We start from the raw sequence: 19,196 nt of genomic DNA on the forward strand, positions 1-19,196 counted from the left end.
AGATCCAGAGTAAGGTGCATACATTTCCTAAAATCGGTAATAGTCATGTATAATTATTACATTACATTATAACAACAGTGGCTGGTTTAATTATGAGCTCTTACTGTTTTAAATAATATATATATGGAAAAAGCATACCTCAATTTATTTATTAATACGAAGTAGACTTTACCGCAATTTTCCTAGCCTTTTTGTTTGAACCAAATTCATTAATACGTCTCATCTCTTAAATAAGCATTACAATATATTTCTATAGCACCCCCCCCCCCCCCCCGCTGCAGCAATAAAGCCAACAGCCCAAATCACACGATAAATAGTTTGATGATGATGACACATGAAGAGCATGCTGATCGATTTGTTATGGTTTTTCGCTCTTTGCTGCAGGCTGCAAAGTCTGGCAAACACGAGACACCTGTCAAGAAGCACCTTGACATCCGAACAAAGATCCAACTTGTATTGTGGCGTTTGAGTGAAACCCTCCCGCATTGTGATTGTTTGCGTTGAGTCATTATTGCACTTGTCCGGCATCCAAGCATAACATTCGTTAAGTACACCTCGACTGGCAAACACGCACATGCGTGAAAACGAAGAAGAAGCACACCTGGGGAAACATTCCTCCAGGGAAACCATCAATCAGTTTTATGGCTTTTAAGGGGGAAACTTCGCTCCAATCAAGTGTTCCCTCCCGACCTCTATACCTTCCATTTCCATCTGTATCAGCTTTGCTTCACATCTGACAACCATCTTAGTGCAGGCCAGCCAATTAGCTTCCAAATCCACTGAGGGCTAATTGGAGCAAAAAGCGAGGATAACAAGATAAGGCCAAAAACAATATCATAAAAGTAACTAAAAACATTTCCTGGAATTTGTTTTGCTATTATTTATTTTCTTTTTCTTCTTTTTTTTTTTTATTATTCTGCAGATTTCTTTTTAAGAGCCACACATGTATGGAAACAAGTCAATTGCATTGGAGAAAATAATTTAGTATAGATGCAAATGTCCGAAATAGGCCAAAATAGCCATTTTGTTGTGCATTTGATTATTAATTTTTAGCGCTTTAGTGTTTGACAATGTGAAAAAAAAGTTCTGTTTTACTTTTCGTAGATAATGCGTAAAGTTCTTTGGCTGCAGTTCTTCTCCTAACAGGTCCCCCCGTTATTTTTCCCCGCACTCATCTTCCTCATGCACCTCCTCCTCCTCCTCTTCCTTCTTCTTTTTTTCCCCGGCAGGCCAGCACAGACGAGTGAGCCGAGGCTGGATGTAAGGACACTTTGGTGGGAGAAAGACCATCTCGGAAGGCGCACATGGTGAGCGCGCACGCATCTTCTGCTCTTTTTCTTCCATTTTATTACTTTATTAATGTATTCAGTAAAGCGGGTTAAATCCTGTCTTTTTTTGCTATACTATAGTGGAGAAAATGACAATTAATTTGGATGGGAAAATGGACAATAATATATGTTATATTATTTGTCAGTTATAGCAATTTACATATATTGTAAAAATCGATTATTATTTGTTTATGTATTTTAGTTAGGCCTAAATGCGCAGTTGCGAACGTTAGGATGGGGGTCAAAAGTCATCTTTTTTTCCTTCTGAATTGTTTAAAGTCTCGCAAAAAAATAAAAAATAAAAGGGACCCAAAATAGTTTATTTTTAGAATTTATGAGACTGATTACCGGAATAATCACAAGCAATCAATATTAATTTGGTATTCTGTAATGGTTGTTTTGTATTGAGATGGCGCAGCTCTGTAAATATTATGTTTCCCGGAAACGAACAGATTGCGGCAAATGTGCGCAATTAGCGGCACATAATTGTCGCCATTAAGCTGCTTCTGTTGTTCTTGCCAAAATCTATCAAACAAACCCAAAAATAAATAATAATAAAAAAGACCTGCAGATGAGGTCACATGCTCAAAACTTAACACGATGTTATGTTTAATAGTTTCGCCTGCACTGTCAAGAGAGATCAATGCAACTTAACAAATCGTTATATGATCCATTGAGCAAATAAAGAATGCTGCTTTTATTACTTCATCTAAAAAACTCGTTATATTATCTGTTGCCAGTAGTGCGAAAACCAAAGTCATTATTTCATGAAGCCAATTGGGCGGAGGGAGGCTCTGGCACCCTTTGATTTTTTTGTCTTTGTTTTCTTTTTTATCCGATATAGAATGCATCTGAGAATGTGCATGTGTGTGTGAGTGTGTTACGGCCTTGTTATGAGTAATCCTGTGGGCAGCATGTGGATTGAATTGATCGCGTCAACACGCATATACACGTGCACGCGCACGTTCACCATGCAGCGCCTCATCTTTGGAATCATAGTTATTTCATTCCCATCTGTTTTTCAAGATCAACATGTGAAGCCTCCATGTGAAGATCTCTGCCAACTTGTATGTAGGCTATGCCTGTTTTTTTTTAAAAATGGGGGGGGGGGGGGGGTGAGTGGGTGGGATTGACAGGAAGCGTGCTTTTAAATATCAAATAGGTGACGTAGTGTTTTTCTTCAAAAATGAAGCGCAATGGCAGATGATTACGGCCACCGAGTGAGGAGGCACTTCATTTAGACAAAAGTAGTGGTTTGCAGCCATCCTGTGGCATTGACTAGGGATTTATCAACCTGTTAAGCATGCAAACGATACTCAAAACACCACATATTTCCCATATAAATGTCAAAATTAAAGACAGAAAACCAATTCATATTTTCCAGCGTTACGGAAATAACAGTGCCTGATTTGTTTTCTTTTGATGAAGCCAAACCCTAAGGACAAAAGGCTAAAGATACTTGCTGGCCGCTAATCCACTTTGTGCCACTTCCACCACTAAAATTAGATTATTACACCAAAAATGGAGCTGCTGGAATCTGTTCGTGTGGAATAACACACACGGACACACAGATGCAAGGCTCGGAATGTGGTTTGGGAAAACAGGCTGCAGTGTTGTATTTCTGAGGACAATTGCAAATTAACAAAGGTGTCAGAGTGGTTACATGCGCCAACAGGTGTGGCGCCTTCGCGCACGCTTGTTTCCGAAATCAATTCTTACACTCGGCATTTTTACACCAACCGCCAGTAGCTTTGACTTCGCCTCCACCCGAGCCGCTGAAGGCCCATGACGAGGAATTTTAAAATGTGTGAGACTCATCTGCTCACCAGAACACACCCCGGACACGCTGGGGCGGCGAGCAGGCCCCCGAGAGTTAACAGGTAGCTTAGATAAAAGCAAAAAAAAGACCAAAAAAAAGTTTGGCTTTTTGCATCCAAAAAGAAGCATGTGATCCACAAATAACCATGAGGTGTTCAGCTTAGCTAGCCTTTCAAAATACTTACTTTAAACCCACACACAAACACTTTAAAAACATTTACGCTGACTACTTAATTTTACAAAAAAACTGTCACTTCTAGTTGAAGTTATTACTGTAAAACGGATCCATAAAACAAGAATTTAAGGATACCATATTATTTCGTCCGTTGGCGTACACTAGCTTAGCAACACCGTTGAGGAGCTAACAGAAACTAGCATTGACGTTGCTGTAATTACACACCGTTAAACAACTGCTACTTTAACCCACACAGCGCAGCATCACATTCAACAAAAGAGAATTAAAAATGTAAGCACTACGGTGTTCAAGCAAACCATATACAGTATTAACAAAAGTCCTCTAGCTTTAATGCTAACGTATAATGTAAAACGGCATAAATGGACATTAGCATTGATGTTATAGTAATTAGAAACCTTCAGACAAGTCCTACTTCAAGCCGCACGGAGCAAAATCATATACAAGTAAAGAGAATTATCCTCTGTACAGTATGTTCAAAACCTCACAAATGTCCGTTAGCTTAATGCTAACATATAATGTAAAACTGCGCAGATGTGCTAACAAAAATTTGCATCACTTTTTTTTTACAGTAATTATAAACCTTCAACCATAAGCCACATGTCACATACCCGTAAACACCAACATTTTCGACCACACAACTGTACGCTAGCTTAATGCTAACATATAATGTAAAACTGTGCAGCTGTGCTAACAAAAATTAGCATCATTTTTTTTTACAGTAATTATAAACCTTCCACCATAAGCCACATGTCACATACCCGTAAACACCAACATTTTCGACCACACAACTGTACGCTAGCTTAATGCTAACATATAATGTAAAACTGTGCAGATGTGCTAACAAAAATTAGCATCATTTTTTTTTACAGTAATTATAAACCTTCCACCATAAGCCACATGTCACATACCCGTAAACACCAACATTTTCGACCACACAACTGTACGCTAGCTTAATGCTAACATATAATGTAAAAACAGCTTAGATGTACTAACGAAAATTAGCATAATTTTTAAAAGTAATTATAAACCTTCAAGCAAGTGATATTTTTACCCGCACGGAGCGGTTCAAAAGAATTTGTATTTTTATAGTCTCAGCCTGGTGGTGTCCATGCTGTAAACATGCCCCCAGGTTGTCAGCGCGTATTCCTGCCAGTCTCACATAGTTGGACCAGAAGATCAACCCCTCCAGTTGGAGAAGTTGATGTCATCACGTCACTATTTGCTTGTATAAGTTAACAGTCTATACCATAAAGTCAAACACACAATTGTATTCTTTGCAGTTTCCCCCCTTTTTAATGGTCCCGTGTTTTTTTTTTATTGGTCATACGACATAGACAGGTGCATGTCCTCGCCCCGATCGAACCCAGGCCCATTTCCCGGATCGGTCTTCCCTTTAGGGTTGGTTGATCCGCTTCCTGAGCCAGACGGTCCCTCAGGAAGCCTCATACTTTTGCTTGCTAATTGAGCGGGATGACGAGGTGAGACATGCTCTCTTGCCCCGTCCTCTCCTGCCGCTTGGGTTTGCGCAGCCCACGCTGACTTTGCTGTCAGTGTCAGACGCTTGTTAGGGCGTCATTAATCTCGCCGAGAGCGAAGGGGCCAGGTGACACATGAGCAAGGGGGGGGGGGGGGAGAAGAAACTAGAGAAGAAGCAAAGTGACGGAGGAAAGAAAGTAAGAATGGAAGATCATCTGAAGAGAAAGTCCGTTTTGGGGTTCATTGTTAGTTTTGACAACATTCCAAAAGTGACTCTCGAGTGGATAAAGTCCTGACAGTTGGATGAATTACACTCGTCACCAGCTGGAAGAGGCAGGAAGAGATTTGTTCACACTAGGGACAAAAACAATTCATGTTTGGGGCTCAAGCAAGATTTCCATCTATAAATCATTTTCCCACAACACGAGCGTGACCACAACTTGTGTTGTGGGTCCAAAAGACCTTGGGCGCGCACACCTCATGCCTGCAAACGGCGGCGGGTTCGAAAAGGAAGAGCTATAAATGGGATGGATACGCTCCAGTTCGGGGGTTTGTCTCCAGCTGTCAGACATATTTTTTGGTTATTTCAGACAAACGCACCCTTCGAGAGCGCGCGCACTCCGGAGAAGTTTGGAGATGTAATCTGGGTTTCTGGGTTGGGGGTGAAGCTGCAGTGATGCAGTTCTGTCTTTTCAATCAAGCCACCATCAGCGGAGGAGGGCTGTCGATTGGTAGCTGGACCTTCAGTGAGGACTTAACCGCTTGAATCCACCCGTTGAATCATGTTGCCATTAGAAAAACCGTCCCAATACCTAACGGTACCAGATGGAGACTTTCAAAAACTGGCGTCTCTCAAGCAATGTTTTCTAATGTTGTCTTCCCTTTTGTCCTCAACAGGCTGGATGACATGATGTTCTGGGCCTTTTCCCGTCCCCCTTCCACCTCTCCCTTCCTCGCTTTCCTTCTCCTTTATTTACTTCCTCGGCCTCTACTATTCTCCTCGTTGTCTCACGTGCCGCTGAGTTGGACTTCGCCTCACGATCCCTGCTACCACTCGGACGGCCGTCCTCGCCACTGCCTGTCCGAGTTCATCAACGCCGCCTACGGGGTCTCGGTCAACGCCAGCCGCGGCGCCGTCCAAGGCTTAAATTTTGACGGCAATATCAGCACCTTGACCGACCTTCACAATCCACACAACCTCACCTGCTGGCAGGCTCAAGGGGGTCAGGAGAGTAGAGACTGGGTGCTCACTGTGCCTCTGGGTCGCCGCTTTGAAATCACCTACATAAGTCTGCAGTTCTGCTATCATGGGGAGCCATCGGACCCAATATCAATATCCATCTTCAAGTCCATGGACTACAGACACACTTGGAGGCCAATGCAACATTATTCCAGCGACTGCTTTGGGGATTTTGGGCTCCCCTCCCAGACGGTGGCCAAGACCAGACACCAAGAAACAGAACCGCTGTGCTCCGATCCTCGGCCCTTGCAGAGGCAGCGGGGCGGCATGGTGCTGGCGTTCTCTGCCCTTGACGGACGTCCATCGTCCCCAGATTTTGACTACAGTCCCACTTTGCAAGACTGGGTGACAGCTACGGACATCCGCGTGGTTTTCCACCAAACGTCTGCAAAGACAAAACTGAGCCCGGGCAAGAAGAACGACGGATGGACAGAAGAGGAACGAGTTGTCGACCTCCTGAGGTGGAGCTCTGGCAATGCTGGAGATCCGATTGGCAGCGTGAACACGGATAACATGCCGTCCTTTTTTGACAGGGGCGCAAAAAACTCTGAATTGAGCGTGCAGAAGAAAGCAGACAAGCTTCGAGGGAGAGGTCACAACATGGATGGAAATAATGTGACCAGCAAGGAAAGCGGGGACACTTACAGCTCGGATGTTTCGTCAAAAAAGGGTGCAAGAGCTCGAAATCTCGGCCGTAAGAAGGACGGCGAGCAGTGGCTCATTTGTCCGAACGGTGTCTGCAACTGGACCGTGGAGGGACGCCAAAGAGGGGCCAGGGGACGAGAACTCAGAAAGCGGAGAAACAACCACCCAAACACCCGGCAAACCTCCAGAAACCTGCAGGTGGCACCCGCTACCATAGCCCCCCTGCCCCCTCTGGCCCTCTCGGACCTGCAGGTAGGGGGCCGGTGCAAATGCAACGGGCACGCTTCCAAGTGCCGGCGTGATGATGCGGGGCGGGCCGTGTGCATGTGCGAGCATCGCACCGCCGGCCCGGACTGTGACGTGTGCGAGGATTTCTACTTTGACAGACCCTGGCATCGAGCCACACCCACGCACCCAAATCCTTGCGTAGGTGAGTCTTACCTCGCAATTACTGCAATATGTTGAACTCCCACTTATCATGGTGAGGGGGGAAATGTTCCATGGGAATGGAAATTAATCACTCTCAATACAAGTTCTGCATAACCTCGCCTTTACCGAAGCATATTCAGGAGTTTTATCTCTAAATAGCCGGGATCATCTTCTGGTGCTTTAGAAAGGAGCCTTCCAAGATGCGGAACACTTATAGGGGCCACCATAGGTCTTAAAACCAAACTTATCTCATTCACCCTCAGCCATTTTCACTAAAGCAACCCCCTTCGCTCCCGGCTATTTTACTGTATTTTGACAGATTTTGCAAGGCCCACAGAATCTTGTGTTCTATTGCTATAAAAACATGGAACCTACCAAAAGAAAGATTAGAGTCTCTTCTTTCATCAGGAAAAGTACATTTGTATCCGTTTCCGTTTTGCAGCAATTAGCATTAGGATATAGCTAAGTTTAATCAATATTCATGTCAGAAGCTGCATCAAAGCCTTCTTTCTGTATGCTCTTGCACAAAAAAAAAAAACATTTAAAAAATGTGAAAGTATGTTTTTGGGAGTGAAGGACACAGTAATAGAAAATGTGTTTACACGTTTTTGGATTAGAATCATTTCAAGTGTTGTACCATTCGTGATGTTGCTAGCAGCCCATCAAACAACAAGAGGTGGCGCCATATCCTATCCCAGTTCACTTTTTGCGGTCTCACTGTATCTGATTTTGCTAATCAGTTGTCCTCATGGACTAATCTTACTGCGGACCCATATAACAATCGGGGCAAGTCAGGAAGAAGAGTGCGTAAAAAATATCCAAAGATTGGAATCATTTCAACACTTGAATAAAGAAGATAAAGTGCATTGTGTCTACATTGTTAGCTTACTTAATCACCGCTAGTTAGACTGAATTGTAACCCCCCCCCCCCCCCCCCCCCCCCCCCCACAGCATGGTCACGGATAGACACAACAATTGCTTCATTGAACAATCTGTAACAAAATAATCACGAACCATGTCGATTCAACACTCGCTGGACGACTCAATTGACATCCTGAGGCACTCAACACACAGACGAGCTAACGGTTAGCCACTTAACAGCCTGCCGCTATCCTGAACCAACAACAGCCAACTCCACACGCTCATCCGAAGAGTCGATAGACTGGAAGCGCCCACCTTTGTTGGGACGCTGTATCATTCTAAAAATATCATGATAACATCAACTTCTAAATCCGTGCCTGAAAAAAATCTTAAGCAATTCAATGCATTTCCCCCCCGTCTCCAGCGTGCGAGTGTAACGGCCACTCCAACAAGTGCCGCTTCAGCATGGAGGTGTTCCAGCAGTCTGGACGGCGCAGCGGCGGCGTGTGCCTCAAGTGTCGCCACCACACCGCCGGGCGCCACTGCCAGTCGTGCCACAACGGATACACCCGGGACCAAAGCAAGCCGCTGCACCACCGCAAGGCCTGCCAACGTCAGTCTCTACCAACGCATGCGTGTGTGTGTGTGTGATGTGTTTCTACGGGATGAGATGCAAACGGGTGCGTTTTATGATCTGGCTACACTTGAGAGAGCGCGCAGCTATTCGCGACGCGGCTTCCACCTGTAACCTGTATCCCTTACCACCGCTGTGACCCATGACCTTTGACTGTCCTAAGTAGCTGTCACTGACTGGCGTTCTTGACTCATGTCGTGTCATATGTTCAAATGGCTTCCTGGGCAGGGTTACACATTACACGGAAATGTATAGAAGATACTGTGATTTAATTGTTGCTAGCCACTAGCATAAAAAAAAAAGATGAAGAATTTACTAACTGTGTTCCTGGCATTATTCCCTCCCCTAGCATGTCAGTGTCATCCTCTGGGAGCGGTGGGCCGCTGGTGTAACCACACGTCGGGTCAGTGCCTGTGCCGAGAGGGAGTGACCGGCCTCAGGTGCAACCGCTGCGCCCCGGGATACAAACAGGGCACGTCGCCTCTGCGGCCCTGCGTCCGTAAGTCGATCCAAACAAACTGCCCGCTGACCAAAAACCTGGTATCACCTGTCGCGGGGCTCGAAACAGGCCCAGACTCATAACTCTGACAGTGAAAGCTCTGCGTGAAAGAAAAGCGTGTTTGTTTTTACTGCCAGACCGAGCTAAGTATAGCATCCATTAGCCTCCTGCAGGGCATTTAGCTGTATGCCTGACGCTAACTTACATGACCTCACTTCATCACAAACGTCATGACAAACTGACACAAAACAAAAGCGGTTAATGGGGAAGGCAACCCCCCCCCCCCCCAAAAAAAAAGTCTTGACAAAAATATGTTTTATGTAGGTATACTGGTTCATATTGAGTTAGTGGAATATGAGTTAAGCAGCAAAATCCAGCAGTGTTTATCAATATCAGAAGGTGGCCATTTTGCCACTTGCTGTCAAGTAAAATGACATCACAATTGCCCAGGTCTCAGGTAACAACCTATCACAGATCAGCTTCAGAAAACAGTTCAGCTGTGATTGGTCGTTGCCAGAAGCACTGAGCAACATTGATGTCATCTTCAGTCGACAGCAAGTGGCAAAATGGCCGCCCGCTGAGATGGATAAAAATGTCATGTTTAGACTAGAGAGGTCACATATAACATATTATTGTCAAGAAACATTTAAAGTTGAATTCCTCTTTTAAAGAAACTGTTTCCGTCACCTGTTTTCTGAAGCTGAGCTGCGACTGACCTGAGCAACATTGATGTCATCTTCAGTCGACAGCAAGTGGCAAAATGGCCGCACCCCTGAGATGGATAAAAATGTCATGTTTAGACTAGTGAGGTCACATATAACCAAGGTTGGGGAGTCTACGTCCAGGAAGTAAAAACCCTGCCACAGATTGGCTTTAGCCACAGGTGCTTCTACTTAACTGGCAGGTAGCCTAAACGAGCTGTGGCTAAAGTCAAACTGTGTCAGGGTTTTTGTTCTCTCTGGACCTGGATTCCCTAAACCCTGCATATAACATATTATTGTCAAGAAACGTTTTAAGGTCGACTTCCACTTCAAACATTTTTAAACGTTCAATCAAACCATATGATAGCAAAAGGCGGCTAGCTTCATGCTAACATCAAGTGAAACATCAGAAACACCATAGACGGAAGCGTTAAGGGATTTGGTAAGGGGATGTTCCATGTCACGGGCCTCGTTGTGACAGAAAGGACCAAACCTGGTGTGGTGACAAATGTTTGCACTTTTACAAGAGGCCTGGACAATGTATGGACGCTATGCAACTTCCTCACGCTGTGGCCTTCCTGAATAAGTCAACATTTGCGTGAGATTTGTTGATCATAAAAAAAGACCACACACACACAAACTGATCATGTGTCTGACACTCTTTTTTGATTGCAGGGATTCAAGAGGTTGCCCCGACTCCGGTGTTTCAGCCTCAGTACAGCATTGGTAAGTAAGACGACTAATACGTGGACTTTTTGGAACTTACGGTAACTTTTAAACCTTCAAGCAACTACAAATAAGCATGCATTCTCATGATCACGATCTCGAATTGGATCATGTGACCTGACCTCAATGTGGTTCAAGACTCTTCGAGAATGTTCTGCTCAAGCAAGGTCATCTGTTGGTCACAGGATACCGTGATGACAAATAGAAGCGGCCACATTTTCAGTAATGAGCCGGTGTGTGTGTGTGTTGTGCTCATGTTGTCCCACACGGGTGATGGTTTTGGATTTGATACTTGGCCCTTCAGTGGGGTCTGAATCCAATAGTTGAAGGTCCTCGACAGATTTGATTGGGCTTCCCCAATCCTGGTCTTCCAGGACCGAAGTCCTGCAGGTTTTAGATGTCTTAGATGTAAGATCAGGGTCGTTATCAGGCTTCTGCTAAGCCTGCCCGATGAGCTGATTTTATGATTCAGGCGTGTTGGAGGATGGACGCATCTAAAACTTGCAGGACCCTGCCCTTGAGGACCAGGATTGGGGAAAGATTAGATTGACATGGCAACACATAGAGGCTAAAATCTGATTGGAGAAAAAGATCTAACATCCACACGTACTGGAAAAAAAAGAGCAGCCAATAGAAACGCTAACTGTCCCCCACAGACGAGGAGTGTTTGTCCCACTGCCAGCCTTCGCAGGTGAAAGTCAGGATGAACTTGGACACGTACTGCCTGAAGGACTACGGTTGGTTGCTTCATTTGAGCCCTCGTTGGCTTTGGCTTGGTGAAAAAAGTGACAAAAGTGTTTGCGTGTTTTAGTGTTGAAGGTGCAGGTGCGAGGGATGGAGCGTTCGGGTCCCTGGTGGCAGTTTTCCATCTCGGTCCAAGTCGTCTTCCGCACGGGGTCCCCTTCCCGCATCCGCAGGGGCCCCCAGTCCCTTTGGGTCCCCGACCGGGACCTGGCCTGCGGCTGCCCCGCCCTCCACGTGGGTCGGACCTTTCTGCTAATTGGCGCCGACGAGGGCGAGAGGGGCTGGGCGCCGGACGAGAGGAGGCTGGTGGCCGACCGCTCCACGTTGGCCCTCCAGTGGCGGGAACACTGGAGCCCCAAGCTGAGGGGCTTTCGCGGGCAGGACAAGAGGGGTCGCTGCGCTGACAGACCCCCCCACCAACACAGGAAGCCCTCAGAGCCGCAGACGGGATACATCCCCCCTCACCTGCTGGCTGACACGGACGCTGGAAGCTCGGCCGACGAGGTCTCGACCTTGTCGCCGCAAAACAGGGTCACCCTTGGCCAAGAAGCCTGAAGCCTTATTTTTACTTCTTTTTTTTTTTTTAAACACTCTTTGCTTTAACACCACTAAATGCCATCATGTTCTTGTCATAAAGTTATTTTATTTGAACTTCTTGCTTCGTATTTATTGTCATCATAGTTATTGTAAATAAAGACGGAGGAGAGTGAGGCTCATTCTCTTCTCTATTTTGCGTTAGAGTGCCTCGTTGTTGGCTGTGAGTGCACACACGTCACATAGAGAAAGGCAGGAGTGCGAGGAGGGCGACATTTTTTACTTTTAAATTTCAACATGACATCCAGTGCATGGATTGGGGTTTGGTTTTGCGAGGGCTTGGGCGCTTTAGAGCGCCTCATTGTTGGCCATGAGTGCATGCATGTCACAGAGAGAGGGCAGAAGAGTGGTGTCATTTATTTTTTACTAAGTCTGACGTTGACACCCTGTGGAAGGAGCGGGGGCTTCAGACTTTAGAGTCGAGATGCTAGGTGCCTCGTTATCCTCTGGTTTTTATCAACCAATTTGGATCACGCCCATATTTGGACATCTAACCTGCCGTCATGGCGACCGCTTCCAGTTGGGAGATGAAACCTCATCGCCCAGTGTGCATGTGCGTGTAACTGTGTGTTACACATAAAGACAGATGGGAGAGCTCCGATTTGCACCGTGGCCATGTTTTGGAAAAGGAGGTTGCTGATTGGCTGCCTGGTCATTGGCAGGAAGCAACCAAGTGCGTATGGGTCAGTGTGTGCACAAGCATGTTCGAGAGGCAAACTATCTGCCCTTCAGCGGTGTATGTGTGTGTGTGTGTGTGTGTGTGTGTGGGTGCGTGTGTCAAGTGTGTGCGTATGCGCGCACCTGCCACCCTGGGCCTGCAGGAAGCACCTGTCAGCGGTCGTCTCCTCTCGGCAGCGCCTGACGACATGAGCGTTTGATCCCCCCCAAAGTCCCCAAAGGCACACACTTACACAGACACTAACAGACAACTTAAGCCTGGCTGGCGCGGACCGCGCACCGTCACGGCCATGTTTGTTCACACGTCTCCCCCCCGCGCACAACAACTACCGTTCGGGAGATGGACGTTTATAAATAAATAAATAAATAAATAAATAAATAAATAAAGGCCACAATTCGCGGTCACATAAATTATCAGGAGAAGTTCCGAATCAATAACATGACAACAACTTTTGAAGGGTTGTATGTAGAATCTGGATAATGTGCAATTTGCTAAAATGCTAATAAAAGCTGAATGCTAAATATTAAATAATCGAGTGCAATACAGCTGAAAATATGGATTCAGATCATAAATTTTTTTGTGTTGACAACCTATAATTTTTTTTTGTACATTTAGAACAGATTTTAAATTTGTGATTAATCGTGAGTTAACTATTGAAGTCATGCGATTAATTACAATTTAAAAATGTAGTTGTCTGACGCCCCTAATTTTTAATAATCTTTCTTTTTCTTTTTTTTATTAGGGGCATCAAGCGAGTAATTTTTTTTTTATTGTAATTAATCACATGACTTCACTAGTTAACTCAAGATTAATCACAAATTTTATATCTGTTCTGAATGTACAATGCATTTTTTCAGGTTTTCATACAATTGTTAACAAAAGTGGATTTTTTTTTTAAACTAATAGAAATAGTTCAAATTAATTTTTGACGTCTATAGCCGTCAATGGCAGTGAATGAGTTAATAGCATAATAAAAGTGAGACTACAAAAAGTGTCTTTATATTCAATTCAATCAAAACTGCTAAAAAACAAAACAAATCGAATGGTAATTTTGTTTAAAGTTCAGAAAGTGTATTCATTTTTACAGGGATAAATATTTATCTCTTACTTTGCTAGTCTCCCTTCACTTATAAGAAGAATATAAAAGAGCAATTTTAAATAATGAAAGATGAATATTAAAGGAGAAAATTTAAAAACAATGACAATTTATAAAAACAAGTAGTAGCAGTAGTATTAGTCATTTAAAAATATAAACAAGGTAACGCAGGTTGCAGGGGGGGGGGGCATCACGCAGTGTAAACCTTGAAGTGAGAAGATTACAAAAGAAACGTCTGATGGCAAGCGGGTAGAATTTTAAAAAAAATTACTTTGAAATATTTTGCAACAGGGTCTAAGCAGATTTGATTTTTTTTTTGTCTTGAGAATTGCCAAACGCACCCGGCTTCTGTTAACCTGAAAGGTCGAGGGTCAATCCCCGCCATCCGCGGCCCGTATGTCCCCCGTGGGGACACGCCGCCTCGGCAACACAATCCCGCTCAGATTAGGAGAGCAGCCACAACATTCGGCCAGCGGTTTCCACATCTCTCGACCTTGTGGAAACTCCCTCATTTTTCGTGTGTGTTTCTTTTTCGATTGTGTCGAGTCATAAAACATTTACTGTATATAATCAATATGCTTTATTACGCTGATGGTATTATTTCAATTTCCATAAAAGGGCGCTGAGGTGGTCTGTTAACTTTTACTTGCTGGAAATGTGTGGCTTTGTTGTGGCTTGTCTGCGGGCTTCGTGTTCAATGGGGATTTGTGTGATTTATGGCAGCAGGGGCACCGCAGTGACAAAGTTTTCTTTTTTTTTTTTTTTTAGTTGAAGTTTGAATTGGGAGAACTGCGGGGAACCATCAAAAGGCGAGGGGGAGGGCAAGTGAGTAACACAAACCAGCCAGCACGTCCAGGTGGTGGATGAGTAGAACATTGTGTGTGAGTGTGTGTGTGTGTGTGTGTGTGTGACACGATGAACCCTGCCTAGTTGGATTTGAACCGAAACCAATGCGATTTCAGGCTCCGGGAGGTGACCTTTGACCCTTTTCCCAACATGTGCAAAGTTTAATTTTTTTTAAAAGACACAAACACATTTCACTCAGGCACAAATCAAATCATTCTGTTGGCAGAATTCAACAACACATTTTAACAGAATTATTATTATTATTTTAAATAATTCCAGCTCGTTTTGCTTAATTTTTATGGCAGTTTTCACTCTTTGTTTCCAATATATTGTTGGATGTGTCTGCAAATGATCACGCAGTTGTCTCACTGATGGTGGTCTGACGTGGGTGGTCTCATAGTCAGTGTCTGCGTCATGTGGCAGAAAGGTTTTACGCTGCAGGTAGCACACACGCACACACACGCGCGCGCACACACACACACACACACACGCACACACAAACGAACGCATTAGGTGTGAGGCCGTGTCATGACATTAAATTATATTCCTTGCTTTGGTCTCTTATGGAAAAATTCCCCACAATGCTTTTTTTTCTAAATGAAAGTTGGGATTTAAATGGTTGGATTATATTTTTTAGAGTTTGAAAATACTTAATAAAATAAAATTTGGCATACGTATCTTCTATATACTGTCTCAGTGCATTAAACATTTTATTTTATTAGCTGTAGCATGAACTTTCTCTCGAAAACGACATTAAAAAATAAATAAATAAATAATAATAATAATAATTCCAGTAGCGTGCATGATCGTGGCTGACTTGAAACCACGCAACTCCCCGAGCTCCAACATGAGCCCCTGCGTCTTTTTAAAGCTACATCTCAGATTCGGTGTCACTTTTAGCACCGCTGATCATCTTTAAAGCTGCGGTTGCAAGTCTGGACGTCTAGACAAGTCCACCGCGTGATTTTCGGACAAACCTACATCATGAGGTGTCATTGTGAACTCAACATCTGTACACGGAGAACATGTGCATTGTTTAAAAAAAAAAAAAAAAAAAGTGCAGATAAGTGTTTTTTCTCCCCATTAGAATAAAACATGCGTATAAACCATAGAACATATTCACAGAGAGTCACATGACGCAAAAACAGAGCACTGTCAACTGAGGTGTTTTATAGGGAGAAGCACAGGTGCAAGTATTCAAGTGGTCATTATCGCTCCCACCTGCACTTGATCGAAACAATACACAACTGCAGCCAATCAGTGACACGCGAGTTAGCAGACAACATTCGAAACCACACAAACAAAACAAAAGCAGTATTCGTTAAATTAGACCATCAACAATATTCTACTGTCAGAAATATCATTTCATGTTTGTTTGATAAAGTAAAAATGCTGGTGTGCATTATTTATGGGTTTAACATTTAATTAATCTTGGATAAAATGTCAAATAAAATAAAATATATAGAACACACACACAAACTAGATTTCGACATAAAACAGTATCAGTCAGACATAAACAAACAATATTGTCTGTTTTGAACAATAATACAATTTAAAATCCATCAAACATTTCATAATCTCAGATATAAATTAAGATACATCTCGCTAGCCTACAAACGTATCTAATATTTTAGGATAAAAAAATATATAACATAAATTCCAACATAAATTAATATGATACTATCAAAATCAAAATCTTAGCTCAATTGTAACGCAGCTAAATTAAGTGAAAGTACTTATCTTTAAATAGATACAAACAAAATAATAGTTATTGTCTGGTTGGCAACCAAGCATGTTTGACTTGAAACTTTAAATATTTCAAAAAAATATTATTATTATTATTATTATTATTATTATTATTATTATTATTAGTAGTAGTAGTAGTAGTAGTCAAGAGCACCAACCGAAGCTAAGGGCTAGCCTTAGCACTAATTCAATGAGTAAATTAAAATAGTAAAAAAAGAAAAATAAACTTTGAAATAAGACTAACATAATATATGAGGCAAAATAAGATTCAACCCGTTTCTGTTGCGTGAGATTAAAAAAAAATCTATTTAATTCGAGTTTGGACACTTTGTTTCAATGATCGCTCAATCACCACGTTAAATGCTGTTTTTTGGTGATACACCGCCCTCATGTGGCGGTCTTTTGTCACTACAGCTTCACAGTCAGCCAACTTGTTGCCACGACAACTGAAACAAACCAGAACTCTATTTGGACTCGGGATGTGCGCGTCCTCTATCTTGACATAATTAAATGTCTTCTGGGCCAGAGGCTTCATTAAAAAGTGAGGTGCAGGATGACACGGGTGGCGATGTGTACCTTCTTGAATCCAAAACAGAACCAGCGAGTAGAAGTGAGGATCTTGATGAAGACGCTGAAGTCATCAAAAATGACCACGTGCTCCTCCTGCAGGAGCTGAAGGAGGAGAACCGCCGAGTGATCCGGCGCAACACAGAGCTCCAGGCCCAGCTGGCCTTCCACTTGAAGGGGCCGGCCCCCTATGAACAAGACCCTGAGCCGGACATGAAGGAGTATCAGGAGTGCCTGGAGAGCCTGGCAGAACTGAGGAGGCAGAGGGCTTCCCAGATGGAGAGAGCTCAGCAACAGGAAGAGGAGCTGAGGCTGAAAAACCAAGAGGAGCTCAACCAGGTAGCTGGATTATAAATAGCTAGAGAATTCCATGTTTTCTTTATTTTTACTATTTTCTATTCTGCTATCGCTTGAACTAATCCTTAAAAAAAAAAAACATCTTTGCTGTTTATGGTAAGAGCGTATAGAGAGCGTTTAGCCAACTCGGTTTCAGCAGGGTAACAAGATGGCGTTTATATGTAATGTGACCAGCAGTTGGTCACGCTGTGATTGGTCAACTGTTAGTCACATGACATATGGACGCCATTTTACCTTTCTGAAACCGAGTTGGCCAAACTCTTGGTTTTTGGGGGGGGGGGTTAAATTAAAAATATTTATGGGATCCTTTTCTATTTGACAATTTGGAACAATGCCCCTGGTTCTTTATTTGTTCTTATGTATTCATATATTTATCTTTAAGTTTTATGTAATTGACTTGTTTGTAACATTATGCGGTGTTTCGATTGTTTGTCTTGTATTTGAGGTGAGTTGAAAAAAACCAAAAACTCTCTATGTACGGCTCTGCGATTAACGTTACATTAGCGCCCCCAACTGACATTGTCCTTTCACTGCAAGGGAACCCATGTGAATTGTTCTCTACCGCCATCTAGCGGCGGGGATTTGAAATGCAGAACTAGAAAGTACTTAATCAGAAAATATACTGGAAGAATCCAGTTAGTTACAGAATGACTTTTTGTTGTTGTTTGGTCCCAGGTAGAGGATGAATGGGGTTCCCTGGTGACTTTGAAGAGGAAGCTGGCCGTCTCGCAGCTAAGAGGACATTTGTCTCCGGAAGCGGCCCGGGCCAAGGTGGACGCCGCGCTGGGGTCCGAGCAGCTTCGTCGCGAAGAGCTGAGGAAGATGCGTCTGATGCACGCCGGGATGGAGAGCAGGGTGGCCCGTCTGGAGGCGGAGCTTGGCGAGGAGGAGAAGGAGGCGGCGCGGGACCTCCTGCAGCGGCAGTTTAAGCAACTGCTGGCTCAAAGGATACAGCAGAGGAAAGTGGACGAGCAGAGAAGTCAAGAGGCTTCCAAGCTCCGGAGGAACATGAAGCGCACATTGGAGGTGCAAAATCCTTCAGATGGTGGAGAGAAAACGAATAAAAAATGCAAAGGAAAAAAATATGCTAATTTAATCGGGTTGTTCTTTCACAGTTGCTGTCAAACATAAAAGAGAAGCTGCACTGGAGTCATGCGGAGGTGCGGGCCAAGCGGGAGCAGCTGGCCCAGCTGGAGGCCGCGCTGACCTCCAGGAAGGACCTGCTGGCTCGGACCAAGCGGGCCAGCGGCGGCCTGAGGAGGGACAACATGGAGCTGAAGCAGACGCGGGGACTGCTGGGGAACACGCCCCTCCTGTGGGACTTCGGGGTCACCGTGGGCGCCGCCCAACGACTGCAGGAGAAACTGGAGAAGCTCAAACGTCGGCAAGAAGAAATTGCTTCGTTATAATATGATAATATAATATGAAAGATGGGTTTTTCATTTTGTTTTTTTAAATTCAGTTTACATTTTAAAATTAGTTTTAATTTGTTTTGGACTCTAGCAGGTTTGTTAGTTTTTTAACTACTTTGTTTTAGTTTCGTTTTTATATTTTATTTATAGATATTTTTAAATATATGGAGTTTAAAAAAAAGAAACTAGTATGATGTAATAAAGTAACCTACAATTCTTAAACAGCTGTTAACCTTCATTCTCCTGGACGGACATACAGCAATAAACCCAGAAAGCTCGTGTTACGATGTGCATAATTAAAAATAAAAACAAATCAGTCAGCCAGCAGATGGCAGCATTGTTCAATGGAATTACGTCAAGCGTTACGTCAGTATTTAATCATAAGATTTGCCACGACCTAAACATTTTATGTATTACAAAAAAGCAAAGTTAAGAAAATGTTTGTTTTTTTGCTTGGCATTATATGTACTGCCGAAATAAGTTGCTTATCGAACGGAGTGATAGGTCTGCGCATGCGTAAATTATGCCACCGTCAGGCTGACAGGCTAATGCTGGTGCTGAACGCATGCGCAGCTCCCCTCGTCAGTACGGTGCCTCGCACC

The 19,196-nt window shown here is 43.7% G+C and overlaps 2 protein-coding genes across 3 annotated transcripts; both read left to right on the top strand.

Moving 5' to 3' along the window:
• The first annotated feature begins 806 nt into the window (after positions 1–806).
• Positions 807–11,881, top strand: ntn5 (netrin 5). The gene is made up of 8 exons (XM_086059344.1): positions 807–842; positions 1,230–1,307; positions 5,716–7,133; positions 8,418–8,606; positions 8,977–9,126; positions 10,503–10,553; positions 11,210–11,290; positions 11,365–11,881. The coding sequence occupies exons 3-8, from the start codon at positions 5,726–5,728 to the stop codon at positions 11,850–11,852; spliced, it is 2,367 nt and encodes a 788-aa protein (XP_085915470.1). The 5' UTR covers positions 807–842; positions 1,230–1,307; positions 5,716–5,725; the 3' UTR covers positions 11,853–11,881.
• Positions 11,882–16,713: 4,832 nt separating this feature from the next.
• On the top strand, positions 16,714–18,633 carry cfap184 (cilia and flagella associated protein 184). Of its 2 annotated transcripts, XM_086058375.1 has the most exons (4): positions 16,714–16,799; positions 16,928–17,164; positions 17,858–18,208; positions 18,298–18,633. In XM_086058375.1, exons 2-4 carry the CDS (start codon positions 17,039–17,041, stop codon positions 18,589–18,591), a joined length of 771 nt encoding a protein of 256 aa, XP_085914501.1. In that variant the 5' UTR covers positions 16,714–16,799; positions 16,928–17,038; the 3' UTR covers positions 18,592–18,633. The 2 variants fall into 2 exon arrangements, with proteins under 2 accessions (XP_085914501.1, XP_085914500.1); XM_086058374.1 differs by having other exon boundaries at positions 16,714–17,164.
• The last annotated feature ends 563 nt before the right edge of the window (positions 18,634–19,196 follow it).

This window comes from Leptonotus elevatus, chromosome 17 (genome assembly GCF_054856555.1).
Source record: "Leptonotus elevatus isolate MCC_2025b chromosome 17, RoL_Lele_1.0, whole genome shotgun sequence".
In the NCBI taxonomy this organism is placed as follows: Eukaryota; Metazoa; Chordata; class Actinopteri; order Syngnathiformes; family Syngnathidae; genus Leptonotus; species Leptonotus elevatus.